General features: G+C 43.1%; 1 protein-coding gene across 2 annotated transcripts in view; it reads right to left on the bottom strand.

The window, feature by feature from the left end:
- The window catches only part of PCCB (propionyl-CoA carboxylase subunit beta), a 104,520-nt gene extending 102,815 nt beyond the window's left edge, over positions 1-1,705 (bottom strand). For both annotated transcript variants that reach the window (XM_059390974.1, XM_059390975.1), the window contains exon 1: positions 1,478-1,705. In XM_059390974.1, coding sequence (XP_059246957.1) covers positions 1,478-1,660 — 183 coding nt within the window. In that variant the 5' untranslated portion in view covers positions 1,661-1,705. The remainder of the gene's footprint in view (positions 1-1,477) is intronic.
- Positions 1,706-15,126: the final 13,421 nt, after the last annotated feature.

The raw sequence follows: 15,126 nt of genomic DNA, 5'->3' as shown, positions 1-15,126 counted from the left end.
GGTCAAAAATTACTACTATCTTCTCTTTAGAATAAATGACTCCTAGGGATTAAGTAACTTGTCAAAAAGGAACAGTCACCTTCATGTTTTTGTCAAATCAGAATTTATAACATTTAAATCAACACTCAAGGGGCATCTGCTGGAGTCCTGGGATCAAGCCCTGCACTGGGCTCTCTGATAGCGGGGAGTCTGCTTCTCCTCTCCCTGCCATTCCCCCAGCTTGTGCTCTCTCGCTCTCTTTCTCTGTCAAATAAGTAAATAAAATCTAAAAATAATCAATCAATCAACATCCAGTTTAGACTTCAATAAAGAGCTAATTCAAATCTCCTCACTAAAGATCCTAGCGTTCCACCCCACTCACCACCCCTCACCACACTTGACAGTTGTGCCTCAATGACCTTCACCTCTAAGAATTTCACTTCTCTATCTTCCAGATTGGTGATTTAACTCATTCAGCACATCAGTCCAGATTCACACACGTGTCAGTGAAGCACTGCATGAGCCTAGTTTCAAGTCCCAGGTCACTGATCTGGGCCTCAGTTTCTCCTGCTGCTAAATGGTCCACACAGCATATCTCTAAAGGCCAGCTGTCTTGCCTCAAAAACCTCCCTGCCTCCGACAGGGTCCTTTCCTACCCAGCATGTCGATGCATGCTAAGACCTCAAAGGCGTTCTGCCAGCATTGAGGGGTCAGAAGTTCCACAAGTTCCCCGTGCACACCCCGCCCCAGATTACTTTGAGATTTTGCCCACGTTAATTCCCCTACCGTATGTTCCGATTTTCCTGCTTCCATAAGAGAGGCAGAATTTACCACGCTTTCACGGGGCAGGAGAATAAACAGATTTTTTCCCCCTAAGTGCCTATCATCGCTTCCGTAGCTATACCAATAAGATTGTGAAGGAATAAGTACTACTAGTTTCTTCTTAAAAAAAAAAAAAAAAAAAAAAAAAAAACTGACTCCTGGGACGCCTGGGTGGCTCAGTTGGTTAAGCAGCTGCCTTCGGCTCGGGTCATGATCCCGGCGTCCTGGAATCGAGTCTCGCATCGGGCTCCTTGCTCAGCGGGGAGCCTGCTTCTCCCTCTGTCTCTACCTGCCATTCTGTCTGCCTGTGCTCGCTCTCTCTCCCTCTCTCTCTCTGACAAATAAATAAAATCTTAAAAAAAAAAAAAAAACTGACTCCTAATGATTAAGTAACTAGTCCAAAAGTCTATAGATGTTAAGTGGTGAGCCAGCTGGGAGCCGGCCAGCTCCCTCTAAATATCCAGAAGCAAAGTGGAGAGTAGTAAAGCACAGTGGTGCTTATCTTCGTTTTACCTGCAACTTGGTAAAAGGCAACAGGTACTTAAGGTGAACCTTCTCGACCCCGCCCCTCCCCGGCATGGCGCTGATTGGCTGAAAGGACTGGGGCGTCGCGAGCTGGGCACTCTGTGATAGGTCGCGAACGCCGAGGGGATGGTCCGACCACCGCGGGACTCACCCGCTTATGCTGCGCATCTACGCGGCGCTGGCCTCCTCCCACCAATGCGGCCTTGCGCTTTTTCTCGATGCGATCGTTAACGGAGATAGGCTGGCTACACAGGTTGCGGACTGCGGGCCGGAGACTGCTCACCACAACGCTGCGGCTTGCTCCAGCCGCCAACACACGTATTGCCGCCGCCATTTCTGCTCTGCAGGCCAGCCCCCAACCTTGTGCGTCTGAGTACGCATGTGCGTCAAGCGTGGGCACATAGGGTTTTGCGCCTGCGCAGCACCTATGGGACGTAAAGAAGCTGTGGGTTGGACATCAGGGCCCTCTAAGGAGAAAAGGCGGAGCTTTTGAGACCCCAGACCCCACTAGAGCGTTACTTTAAGAAGGATAATACTGGTCCTCAGCTCTTGTGCCTTCCTTGCTGCACGGAAGAGGGTTTTGGTTCTTCTTCTCTGTCTACCTAGACCTCCAGTTTGGTCGTCCCACCACCTCCAGAAAATGAATAGATAATAGCAGATAGCCGACATTTGTTAAAAAACAAAAAACAAACAATAACAACAACAACAAAAAAAAAACACTGTGCCAAGTGTGGCTTTAAGCACGCACTTGCATTACCTTATTATCCTGATTTCACAGATGAAGCAAATGAAGCACAGAGAGGTAGAGTGATTTGATCAAGAGCAGAGACTAAAGATGTAGTGGGGCCAGGATAACAGAGACCCACTCTGTGCTGCGTGTTGAGCACAGGGCTCCTAATCTCTCGTGGGTAGTTCTCGAAGTGTGGGCGTGGGCACAGCGGTTTGACTATCACTTGAGAGCAAGCGGGAAATGCAGACTTTCAAATTCTCATACTTCATCCGGGACCTACTGAATTAAACTCGGGCTGTAGCCAGCAATCTGTTTCACCAGATGACCTCTAGGTGATTTTGATGCTTGCTAGAGTTTGAGAACCACTGCTTTAGGAATTCGGAACTGAACTCTTGGGGGAGGTTGTCCATCTGTTTCCCCAGCTAACAAGCAGGTCTTCAAGGCAGAGAACAAGGTGTATATCTTGCATTCTTAGTCACAGAGAAAACTGCTAAAATTGGTCATTAACCCCTCCAAGCTCCGGCTCACACAGCCAGAGCCTTCATAAAGTCCAAATTCAGGCCTGGGGCTTAAATTTTAATGCAATTCAATTCAGCAAATATTTTTGAGCACTTACTATAAGCCAAGAACTAACCACCAGTGTTTATTACATTTCCTTGAGTAGGAGTTATTCACCTGGATATACAGGGAAGCTGAGGATCCAAAGCCTGAAGTCATGTGGCTGGACAAAGCCCACCTGACTCCGTGGTAGATGTTGTTGGACCTGCGTTTGGGTCACTGCTTTAAGAATGTCATCAACTAAAAAAAAAAAAAAAAAAAAGGACGCCTGGGTGGCTCAGTTGGTTAAGCAGCTGCCTTCGGCTCAGGTCATGATCCCAGCGTCCTGGGATCGAGTCCCACATCGGGCTCCTTGCTCGGCAGGGAGCCTGCTTCTCCCTCTGCCTCTGCCTGCCATTCTGTCTGCCTGTGCTCGCTCTCTCCCCCTCTCTCTCTCTGATAAATAAATAAAATCTTTAAAAAAAAAAAAAAAGAAAGAAAGAAAGAAAGAAAGAAAGAATGTCATCAACTGGGGAGCCTGGGTGGCTCAGTGGGTTGAAGCCTCTACCTTTGGCTCAGGTCATGATCGCAGGGTCTTGGGATCTAGCCCCACATCAGGCTCTGTTTGGCTTATCTCTCTCTCTCTCTCTCTCTCTCTTTCTGCCTGCCTCTCTGCCTACTTGTGATCTCTATCAAATAAATAAATAAATAAATAAAATCATTTTTTAAAAAATAACAACAACAACAACAACAACAAAAAAACGAATCTCATCAACCTAGAGAGATAGACAAAAGACTAGCCTGGTAGCATAGGGGAGAATTTGCACAAGGCTGGATGTGTCAAGGAGAGTATCTCTGAAAAAGTAACTAACTATATGCTAGAAGTGGCATATTCAGATTCACACACAGTTGTATCTCAAGCTTTTGAGGAATGGTGGTAAATGAGACTACAGAGCAGTAATGGAGCTAGAGTGTGAAGAATTTTGCCATGTTCAGAATATGGGGCTTCATATGGGCTGAGCCTTGAGACTGCTGTTTGATCCTTTGCAGATCCCTCTCCTGTGGCATATCTCATACTGTGGTAAGATTGTTCCACTCTGTTCTCAGCTAGATTCCAGAGGACTGAGACAGTGGCCATCTTGCTCAGCACTGTGGTCCCCGCACCTGGAAGAGGGCCCAATACATAGGAAGCCTTCAGAATGTATTCGTGGAACTGAACTGAGCTAGCAGATAGGCAACTGCCTGTGGTTCAACAGGTTTTCTCCTACACCTGTGCATCCTTCCAGACTCTGCTTAGGTATCATCTCCTCAAGGCAGTCTACTCTAATCCTCATTCTGCCTAGGTTAGGGAAAGTATCAGTCCCTCAGGGAAGTAAGGTAGGGTTTTGTTTTTGTTTTTGTTTTTAACTTTCCATAAACAGTGCTTAGCAGAAAGCCCAGGAGGGATCTATAAACAACTATTAGACTGAACTTTAGTGTTTCCTCCAAGTAGTTCTCTTTTTCTACTTGCTTTTTCCCTTCCACTCATTCTTCCTCCTCACTGTTCCAGTGCTCTACCATGGGTATCCCATATATGGTCCTATAGATTTATACTGTTATTCTTATATTCTTATTCTATACCTTTACTGCTATTCTTTACCACCCAGCCTAGGATGGGTGGACATGGGTTAGGAGGAGGGTGGAACAAGCCAGTAACTTCCCTCTGGAATCCTAACATGTTCCAGGCTGTTTTCCTGCCCCTATTTCTCCTTGCTTGATTGCTATACTTGAGTTATTTCTCCATTTTGAGACAGGAGTCTCCCTGGACTGGCCATTCTATGCCAGTCAGCACTCACTGTCAGCAAAGCTGGGTGAAATAGAAGGAAGGAGTAAAGCTGGAAGAGGTCACACATATTTGGGAGAGTGTGTTATCTGGATCTTCTAAGAAGCAGCTGCCAAGAGAGGAATTAAGTGTGCAAGAAATCAATTAGGGGAACAACCTGTGAGAGAAAATGGGGCAGCAGCTGGGAGAGGCTGGAAGAACTATCAGATTGCAATGCGAGTCTGAACCCCACTCAAGGAGAGAAAGAAAGAAAAGTGACTGGGATCTCCTTAGACTACTGTGCATCCTTAAGGAAAGTTCAGCAAGGCTATTAAGGAATCCTAGAGGCAAATATTCGTGCCCCTTGTTTGGCGGCAAGCAGCCCATGAGAGGTGTGGCCTCCGTACTAATTCAGCAATTAATTCCATAACAGCTGGTGCTCTTGGTCAATTACTCTTAATGCAACCCAGGTGTCTTGTCACCTCAGCAAGTCTGGGGTGGTTGGAAGTAAGGGGTGTGAGAGAGGAAATTTTGGAGAGCAGTTGCCATCTACATGGGAAGAGAGAATATTTAAGATGTTTCTTATGTATCATGGATGTACTTCTTTCCTTAATGCTTTATTTTTTAATGAAAAAAATGAAGTACATTAAATTTAATTTTTTGTCTGACTGTGTCTCCTTGACTGCTAACATTGCGTTATAGGAACCCTGTTCTAAATTTCAGTTAAAACTGTTATTAAGAACTGGAACCTGGCTTTCCCTACACCACACACATTTTCCAAGCCATCTTGGAAAATCCTCATCTTTTCTGACTCCTTGGGCTCTGTGGTAAATGAGCAGAACTCTATTGTTCCTTTTTCCAGAGACATTTCCAGAACATTCTTCTACCCTTGCTGAGCTGCTCTACCTTTGAAGTTTTGGCCATCTGTTGCTACCACCTTACAGCATAACACCTGCCTCTCCTTTCTCCTGTGATTACCACATCAGGCTCACTTTCCTGCTCTTCCCTGTTGTATTATTCAGGGTTCTCTAGAGAAAAACAATCATTAGGATATATGTAGCTATTTAAAGAGATTTATTACAAGAATTGACTTATGTGGTTAGGGAGGCTAAGAAGTCCCACAGTCTGCTATCTGCAAGATGGACCAAAACAAGTAGCCAAGAAAAAAAATAAATATGTAAGAGGCATCCAAATTGGGAAGAAACAAAACTGTCACTATTTGCAGATGACATGAAAGTATATTGAGAGAACCCTAAAGACACCACTGAAAAACTTTAGAACTATTTGAGAGAGAGACAGTGAGAGAGAGCATGAGCAAGGAGGTCAGAGGGAGAAGCAGACTCCCCATGGAGCTGGGAGCCCGATGCAGGACTCGATCCCAGGACTCCAGGATCATGACCTGAGCTGAAGGCAGTCGTCCAACCAACTGAGCCACCCAGGCGTCCCAAGCCAAAGCAATCTTGACAAAAAAGAACAAAGCTAGAGGACTTACAGGCCTTGGTTTCGAACTATATTACAAAGTTATAGTTCTCAAAACAGTATGGTATTGGAATAAATACAAACACATAGCTCAATAAAACAGAACAAAGTGCCCAGAAGTAAGCCCTCACACATAAGATCAATTAATTAATAACAAAGGAACCAAGAATATACAATGGAAAAAGGACAATGTCTTCAACAAATGGTGTTAGGAAAATCAGACAGCCACATGCAAAAGAATGAAACTAGACCACTATCAATACCATACACAAAAATTAACTTGAAGGTAAGATCTGAAACCACAAAACTCCTAGAAAAAAACATAAGCAGTAAAATTTTTTACATAGGTCTTGGCGATGATTTTTTTAATTTGATGCCAAATGCAAAGGCAACAAAGGCAAAAAATAAATAAGTAGAACTACATCAAATTAAAAGGCTTCTGTGCAGCAAAGGACATCATCAACAAAATGAAAAGACTACATGGGAGAAAATATCTGCAAATCATATATCTAATAAAGGACTAATATTCAGAATATATGAAGAATTCATATAACTCAAGAGCAAAAAAAGAATAATATTATTTAAAAATGGGCAGAAGATTTGAATTGACATTTTTCTAAAGAAGACATACAGGTGACCAACAGGTACAAGAAAAGATGCTCAATATCACTCATCATGAGGGAAATGCAAATTAAAACCACAATGAGGTATCATCTCCCACTGTTAGAATGGCTAATATCAAATAGATAAAAGATTAACAAGTGCTGATGAGGATGTGGAGGAAAGGGAACTCCTATACACTGTTGGTGGGAGTGTAAATTGGTGGAGACACTATGGAAAACAGTATGGAGGATCCTCAAAAAAAGTAAGAATAGAACTACCATATGATACAGCAATTCCATCTCTGGGTTTTTAGTCAAAGAAAATAAAAACACCAACTCAGGAAGGGATATACACCCCCATGTTCATTGCAGCATTACTTATAAGAGCCAAAACATGGAAACAATCTAAGTATCCATTGACAGATGAATGGATAAAGAAGTTGTGAGATTGGGCGCCTGGGGGACTCAGTGGGTTAAAGCCTCTGCCTTTGGCTCAGGTCATTATTCCACTGATCTCGGGGTCCTGGGATCAAGCCCTGCATCGGGCCCTCTGCTCTGCAGGGAGCCTGCTTCCCCCTCTTTCTCTGCCTGCCTCTCTGCCTACTTGTGATCTCTGTCTGTCAAATAAATAAATAAAATCTTTAAAAAAAAAAAAAGAAAAAAGAAAAAAAGTTGTGAGAGATATATATCTCATTATATATATATAATATATATCATATATAATATTATGTAAAATAATGTAATGTTATATAATATATTATAATTTATTATATTGATATATCATAACATAATATTATATATAAATATATAATCGTGTTATAAAATATATTATTATATTGACATATTGACTTTATATTATATAACATATTAATTATATATTATATAATGAAATATAAATATATATTGAAATATTATTCACCCATGAGAAAGAATGAAATCCTTTAGTGACAACATGGACAACGTTTGTGACAACATGGATGGATCTTGAGAGCATTATACTAAGTGAAATAAGTTAAACAGAAAGGATGATCTGACTTATTTGTGGAATAAAAGAAAGGAAGAAAAGAAGAGAAGAAGAAGAGAAAAACGAAACTCAGATACAGAGAATAAGTTGGTGGTTGTCAGAAGTGGGGAGTGGGGAGTTGGGGAGTGGGTGAAATAGGCAAAGGGGGTCAAAAGGTATACATTTGTTATAAAATAAGAAACTCATGTAATATACAGCCTGATGACTATAGTTAATGAAACTGTATTGCATTACTGAAACTTGCCAATAGAGTAAATCCTAAAAATTCTCATTATGAAAAAAAATTTGTGACTATGTGTGGTGACTAGATTTATTATAGTGATCATTTGGCAATATATACAAATATCAAATTATTATGTTGTATATCTGAAACTATTGTCAATTATACCTCAGTAAAAAAGTGTTCTATAACGTTCATAGTTTATTGCATGTTATTCATATGTATCAATGAATATTAAAGGTTATATGGTTTTATTTTTTTAGAAAAGATAGAGGACCATGAAAGCCTCTGGTGCAATTTAGTCAAAGCCCAGAGGTCTGAGAAAGGACAGCTAGAGTGTTAATGGTGTAAGTCTGCATCTGAGTCCATAAGTATTAGAACTAGGGGCGCCTGGGTGGCTCAGTGGGTTGAGCCTCTGCCTTCGGCTCGGGTCATGATCCCAGGGTCCTGGGATCGAGCCCCGCATCGGGCTCTCTGCCCAGCGGGGAGCCTGCTTCCTCCTCTCTCTCTGCCTGCCTCTCTGCCTGCTTGTGATCTCTCTCTGTCAAATAAATAAATAAAATCTTTAAAAAAAAAAAAAAGAAAAGAAAAGATAGAGGACCATGAAAGCCTCTGGTGCAATTTAGTCAAAGTCCAGAGGTCTGAGAAAGGACAGCTAAGCAGGGAGCCTGCTTCCCCGTCTCTCTCTGCCTACTTGTGATCTCTGTCTGTCAAATAAATAAAATCTTAAAAAAAAAAAAAAAAGTTTAGAACTAGGAATATGGATGTCCTAGAGCAGGAAAAGATTAATACCACCATTCCTAAAGCCATCATACTGATATGTTCTGACTCTCTGGCCTCAGAATTCCTCAGTTTTCTCAACATGAAGGGCCTTCAACTCTGTTCCACTTCAGCCACCAGCACACAGGGCCTCGTAATCACTAAGAATTGCTCCACTTCTAGGAGTTCGAACGTGGCATCTTCTCTATCACCTCCGTTCCTCCTACTGTTCCCACACACTTTCTTCACCCTGCACCTGGTCCATGCCCACAACATAACCCTCTAGTTCCCTCAGTTTAAGTATTTAAACTCTGCCCACTCTAGCACTCTGGCCTCTCTTGACCCCTTGAATTTCCATCATCATCACCATCCCAAGGCCCAACCCTTGTTTTTGGATTGCTCTGATTTTATTCAGAGAAACCCACAATCGCTGGCTCAAGTCACAGAAATCATACTGGTTCTGTCAGTTTCCTAGAGCTGCTGCAACAAATGACCACAAAATTGGTGCCTTAAAACAACAGAAATTGGGGCACCTGGGTGGCTCAGTTGTTTAAGCCTCTGCCTTCAGCTCAGGTCATGATCTCAGGGTCCTGGGATCGAGCCCCACATCGGGCTCTCTGCTCAGCAGGGAGCCTGCTTCCCCCTCTCTCTCTGCCTGCCTCTCTGCCTACTTGTGATCTCTCTCTGTCTGTCAAATAAATAAATAAAAATCTTAAAAAAAAAAACAAAAACAGAAATTATACTCACGGTTCCAGAGACCAGGAGTCCAACATCAAAGGCGGCTATAGACAATACTTTTTTGTTTCTGTTTTTTTATTTCTTTATTTGGCAGGAGGAGCAGTAGGCAGAGGGAGAAGCAGGCTCCCCACTGAGCAAGGATCCTGATGTGAAGCTTGATCCCAGGGTCCTGGGATCATGACTTGAACCCCCCAGGCTCCCTAGAGAATAGTTTCTTGCCTCTTTCAGCTTCTAGTGGTTACTGGTGTTCCTTACTGTGGGGCTGCAAAACTCCAATCTCTCTTCTGTCTTTACACAGCTTGCTTTCCTGTGTCTCCATGTCTGTGATCTCCTTCTCCTTTTTCACCATCCATTGGATTTAGGGCCTGCCCTAAATCCCATTTGAGTCTATTTTGAGATCATTAACTTCATTATCTGTGAGACTGTCCTATTGAGGTCACATTCACAGATACCAGGGGTTAGGGACTAAAACATATATGGTGGGGGTTGGAGATTGTGGGGGAGACACAATTCTCTACTCTGTACTAGAACACTACTGATTTTTGCCATTCCTTGCTGTTCTCCTCAACCCCATCTCTGTGTGTCCAAATCTAATGTATCCAATTCCAAACATCACCTCTTCCATGGAGCATTTCCACAATTTCCCATTAGAAGCAACTTCGCTTTTCTCTAAACTCCCATCTGCTTCCCCACCACCACCACCACCATTTATAACTTTACTAATTTCTGCCTTTTATGGGTGCTATATAAGAGAGCTTTATACTTTCTCTGGTTACCTGGATTGCAGAAAGTGCTGCCCTGTGTCTCACCAGCAAACTTCACTTGGGAACCTTTGGTCAGGCTAAAATCATTACATTGCTCCTGCCATCACTGAATATGCTGCCCGCTCTGGCCCCTCTACCTAAAGGTACCTTGTCTTTCTTAACCAACAGAGCTCTAGTGATTTATCTTTCCTAATCAGTTCCCTATGTTCCTGCCTCTTAGCTTCCCCATTCCCCCCATCTTCTGTTCAGCAAGCTCTGCCCCTTCTCTACCTCCACCTCTCAGTCTCCCACTTGTTCCAATCTGTGAAGCACAATTCTGCCCCTCAGGTCACCAGGTGCCTCCTTATTTTCTTCTCCGAAAGTTCAGTACTTCCTTGGAGACTTTCTCCAACCGACTGCACCTGGCCAACTAGAAATCCTTCACTTTCTTCAAGAACAGTCTTTACCTTCTTTGCTTTTCCTGAGGTATTGGTTCACTTCCTTCTTACACCTAACACCTTTCAATCCCACAAAGTACTGCATTCTTCTCTTTTTTCCATAGGTTTTCCCCACTTCTTTGTGTATCTGCTGGATATACTGCATTAAAATTACTTATTCAGGCTTTGTTGACCCCACCTTCCCATTCACATTGCATTCAAATTCAGTTTGTTGTTATACCAGGTAATGGGGTTTGGATGTATGTGTTCAGAACTGTGATACACTGGGTACACCTAGCTGACATAGTAGAAGATAGGAAAATGGGTGGAGATTCAAAGAAACAGTCTTTGAGCTCCCAACAACATTTCCAACACTGCCTTTTGAATATAGTGATTCTGCCATCCTTCAGGAAGCCCTTTTCCTTTTCCATCTCAACCAAAAGAGTCTTAGCGACTCTCTTCATTTCTGGATACTGGGTTTTGCATTCCAGATACTGTATATTGCATTTAAGCTAAAATGCAGCCATGATACGACAAGTACTCTTTCTTTTTCTCTCACCCTCCTCCTTCTTAGCCCTCTTCCAACTGCTTAGAAATTCTAAGAGTCATGGTACTAGATCAAGAAATATTTATTTTAGGGGTGTGTGGGTAGCTCAGTCGGTTGAGCGCAGACACTTGATTTTGGCTCAGGTCACAATCTCAAGGTCCTGAGACTGAGCCCCTTATCGGGCTCTGCACTGGGCATGGAGCCTCTTTAGGATTCTCTCTCTCTCACCCTCCTTTGCCCCTCCCCCACTGCTCACATGCATGGACTCTCTCACTCTCTCTCTCTCTCAACAAAAAAAAAAAGTTTCTTTTAATCAGTGGCTTCACCTCCTAACTGCTCTAATTCCTGATACAATTCTTTTTTTTTATTTTTATTTTTTTTTAAAGATTTTATTTATTTATTGGACAGACAGAGATCACAAGTAGGCTGAGAGGCAGGCAGAGTGAGAGAGAGAGAGAGAGAGAGAGAGGAGGAAGCAGGCTCGCCACTGAGCAGAGAGCCCGATGCGGGGCCCGATCCAAGGACCCTGGGATCATGACCCGAGCTGAAGGCAGAGGCTTTAATCCACTGAGCCACTCAGGTGCCCCTAATTCCTGCTACAATTCTAAAAGGCTCTGCGGATTATGCTAATTTCACAATTATTTCTATTACAATGGATGGTTTTAATCAATTGGTAAGAACTATGCTATTCTAAAGCAGTTAAGATTAACATCTAGCACCTGGAAAAATTGACTGTGTATGACTCTACTGGATTATAAACTTGTATAGAGTAAGGGTTTTATAATATATATTTCTATATTTCCATTGCCCCATAGGTCCTGATACATGAAAGATATTCAATCACTGAATGAATTTTGTTTCTCCCTAACCTGTTTCTCTGGAAAAATGGAATTATCTGACACTCATCTCCATCATTAACGGCAGCTTCTTTCTCATGAAGCTTAGGAAACCTAGTTTCCTGAGTGTATTGTGAACATTTGAGGCATACTTACTGGGGGACATCAAACGTAATGAAGATCATCAAGGTACAGTTCCTACCACTCCTCTCCCAAAATTCCAACCTCATAATTGATTCAAGTGTGACCCTGAGTAAATGAGAGAAAGAAGGAAAGAAGGCTGGGAAGAAGCATCTTAGATAGCAGTGCAGTCTAAGAAAGGTCAGCAAGAGACCAGGTTGCCACCATGTACTCTGCTATCACACATGGTTTATTCTGTCAAGAAGTTAGGAAAGAAGGAAGTACAGAGAAAATGAGGGAGGGTAAGAGAGAAAGAAAAAAAACAAGGAAGGAGGAAAGGGAAAGGACTAAGTATGTGTTGATGTAGTCTTCACTTACAGAATCAAATGGTCATAGGCTAGAAGCAGCCCTAGAAGGAAATACTGCTATAATTAAAAGTAGGTAAAGCATTTCTCGTGCAATGTAAAAACATGCTTTGACGTCTTCAAAACGGAATTCCAAGTGACACCTACAAGCAGTGTAACTGGGAAAATCAGTACATCTCTGAGCTACAGTTGTCGTATTGATAAATGGCAATAGTAGTACCAACCCTATAGAATACTTGGAAGAATTAAATCAAGTATGAGAGCTTATGCAAAGTGCCTATCACAGTGCCAGGTGGGCATCAGGTGCTTAATAAACAGTAATCCTACGGACCTGAGTTTGGGAAAAGAGTCCAGTGGAGATGGGAAGGATAGTATAGATGGAAACTGATTCTGGGTATCTAAAGAAGAAAATTAACTATTGGAAGGAGGAAATTGTCAAGGAAGCTAGAAAAAGAAGTAAAAAAGCAAGTAAATGTAGAAGCAGGGAAGCACAGCCAAGGTCATACCACAAGAACAGTCTGTTTAGGACATGGACTGAAAACAACTGTTGCCAGGCCTTGCTGCCACTGCCCCTAGATTCTCAAGGCCATACCACCACTGTGAATAGTTCCTATAGTGTCTTGTATCTTTGCATTACTCCCATATTCATAGTACTGAGTGGAAATACATCAGATTCTTAGAGACTAAGTAACAGGCCCACAGTGTAGCCTGAGAAAGATCTAACCCATTTGGCATCATGAGTCCCATAATGGGAGACTCCCTCTAAATAAAAGGGAGTTAAGGTGGGAGTAGCAAAAAAAAAGGGACAATGATTTCTGTATTATTTAGGATAACACTAGCAACTGTAACAGACGAACCCCCAAATTTCTGTGATCTAACGCAATAGAAGCTTACTATTCACTCATGAAACATTCCAGTGTAGGTGCTTCTTGCATGGTGAGAAGCTTTCCTCCATGTGGTGGTTCAGGGTCATAGGCTTTTCCCATCTTGTGGCCTCAGCATCCCTAGAGTCCTCTGCATTTAAACAGAGTGTGTGTGAAGGAGAGTGGTAGAGGAAGAGCTCTGTTTCTTTTTTTTTTTTTTTTAGATTTTTTCTTTATTTATCTGACAGAGATCACAAGTAGGCAGAGAGGCAGGCAGAGAGAGAGGAGGAAGCAGGCTACCTGCAGAGCAGAAAGCCCGATGCGGGGCTCGATCCCAGGACCCCGGGATCATGACCTGAGCCGAAGGCAGAGGCTTAACCCACTGAGCCACCCAGGTGCCCCAGAGCTCTGTTTCTTAAAGACCCCAACTACCCCTGGACATGGGGTCAAGCTTGGGAATGTAGTCTCTGGCTGTTACAGTTACTTTCCAGCAACAACTTCACACTATAGAAAGTGTGGGTGGGTGGGTGGGTGGAATCCACAAACTTTGGGTTGAGGAATAGCTGATTATGCCACAGCCTCTGCTGGGTCAAGGCATGGTAAAATATATGGGGAGTGGGGCCGGGAACTGAGGGCTAAATTATCCTGAGAAAATGGGGAACCATTTTGAGGAAGTGATTGTGGTGTGGGAAATGAGATAGTACACTGAGAAGTTGAAGTAGGTGGGAAACATTACTTCTGGAGTGCAGAATTGTCTAAACAACTCGGCACCTTTGCCTACTCTTTTCCTATGGTGGTTGATTGGAGCTCCTTCTATGTACAGGGCACTTGGTAAAGTGCAGAGGTTAGCAAAGGTGACATAATGGTAACTATATTCAGGACATTTCTAAGCTAATGGGGAAGATATATACATAGAAACATAAGTTTTATTTTCTCAGTAGCATTTGGGAAATGTCAGGTAGGTTGTAGTGGGAAATACTCTGAGAGTTCAAAGTGAGAACTTATCGCCGACAGCTGGGAGCTTAGGGCATGTGTTTAGTCCAGGTTCTCCAAGAAGCTGATGCCAAGGTGGGATTGAATATGTGAGAAATTTATTAGGGTAAATGCCTGTGAGAGAAAATGGGGAGAGAGCCGAAGGAGTCTGGGAGAGACTTTAGACTGCAAACATAAAGTAAATCTGACCCTGAGTGAAGGAGAGAGGAAAGAATGGAAGGCAGGCTGAGTGGAAGCATCTTACACTGTAGAGCAGGTTAAGGAAAATGGAGCAAGACCATCAGGGACTCCTGGAGCAAAGTCACTCGTCAGATGAGGCCCACATCTCTCAAGAAGGGCCCGCTGCAGTTTCCCTGCCACACTCGGGCATGGGCTCCGTGCAGCCTGCAACATCTGTAGCCTCAGAGCGAACCCAGCGGTGAATTTCAGAGGACAGCAGCTGGGGCCCTTTGTCAATTACATTCCTTGCAAGTGGAGATCTGAGAGGTACATTCTCATAGCCTCTGCAGCCTACCTTTTGTCCCACACAGGTCTACCTCTTTGTACAGGTTTGGGAAGCAGTTCTACTGTGGACCTTTCTTCCCGAGGGGAAATTCAGAAGAAAGCTTTTAGTGGAATGAACCATAGCTCTTCTTGCTGCAGTCAATTTTAAGGCCATAACTGGTACTCGTTCTCTCCCTCCCTCCCTATCTGTTCTCAGATCCCCTCACTCTGGCAGATCTTAGTAACTTACCTGGTGATGTGACCCAAACTATCATTCTGGAAGTTTCTGAGCCACTGGTAATCATACCTATCTTAGGCCAGAGTTCCTTCCTGTGTCCATTCGTGGTTACAACAAAGCAAGAGAATACCAGAAAGCACCAAAGTGGAGTGTCTGGCTTCTGTATGTGTTCCTCCTTGTCCCCATTGTACAAAAACAGCCCTCCTGCTGATCAGGGTCAATTACCCTTGCTGGATGCTAATTCTCGCCTGTTCGTTCCTGGACACATGGTGTTCAAAGTGTCCT

The sequence above is a fragment of the Mustela nigripes genome, chromosome 2, assembly GCF_022355385.1.
Source record: "Mustela nigripes isolate SB6536 chromosome 2, MUSNIG.SB6536, whole genome shotgun sequence".
NCBI classification, from domain to species: Eukaryota; Metazoa; Chordata; class Mammalia; order Carnivora; family Mustelidae; genus Mustela; species Mustela nigripes.
Note: the sequence above shows the minus strand (reverse complement) of the source record. Positions and strands in the feature narration are given on the sequence as shown.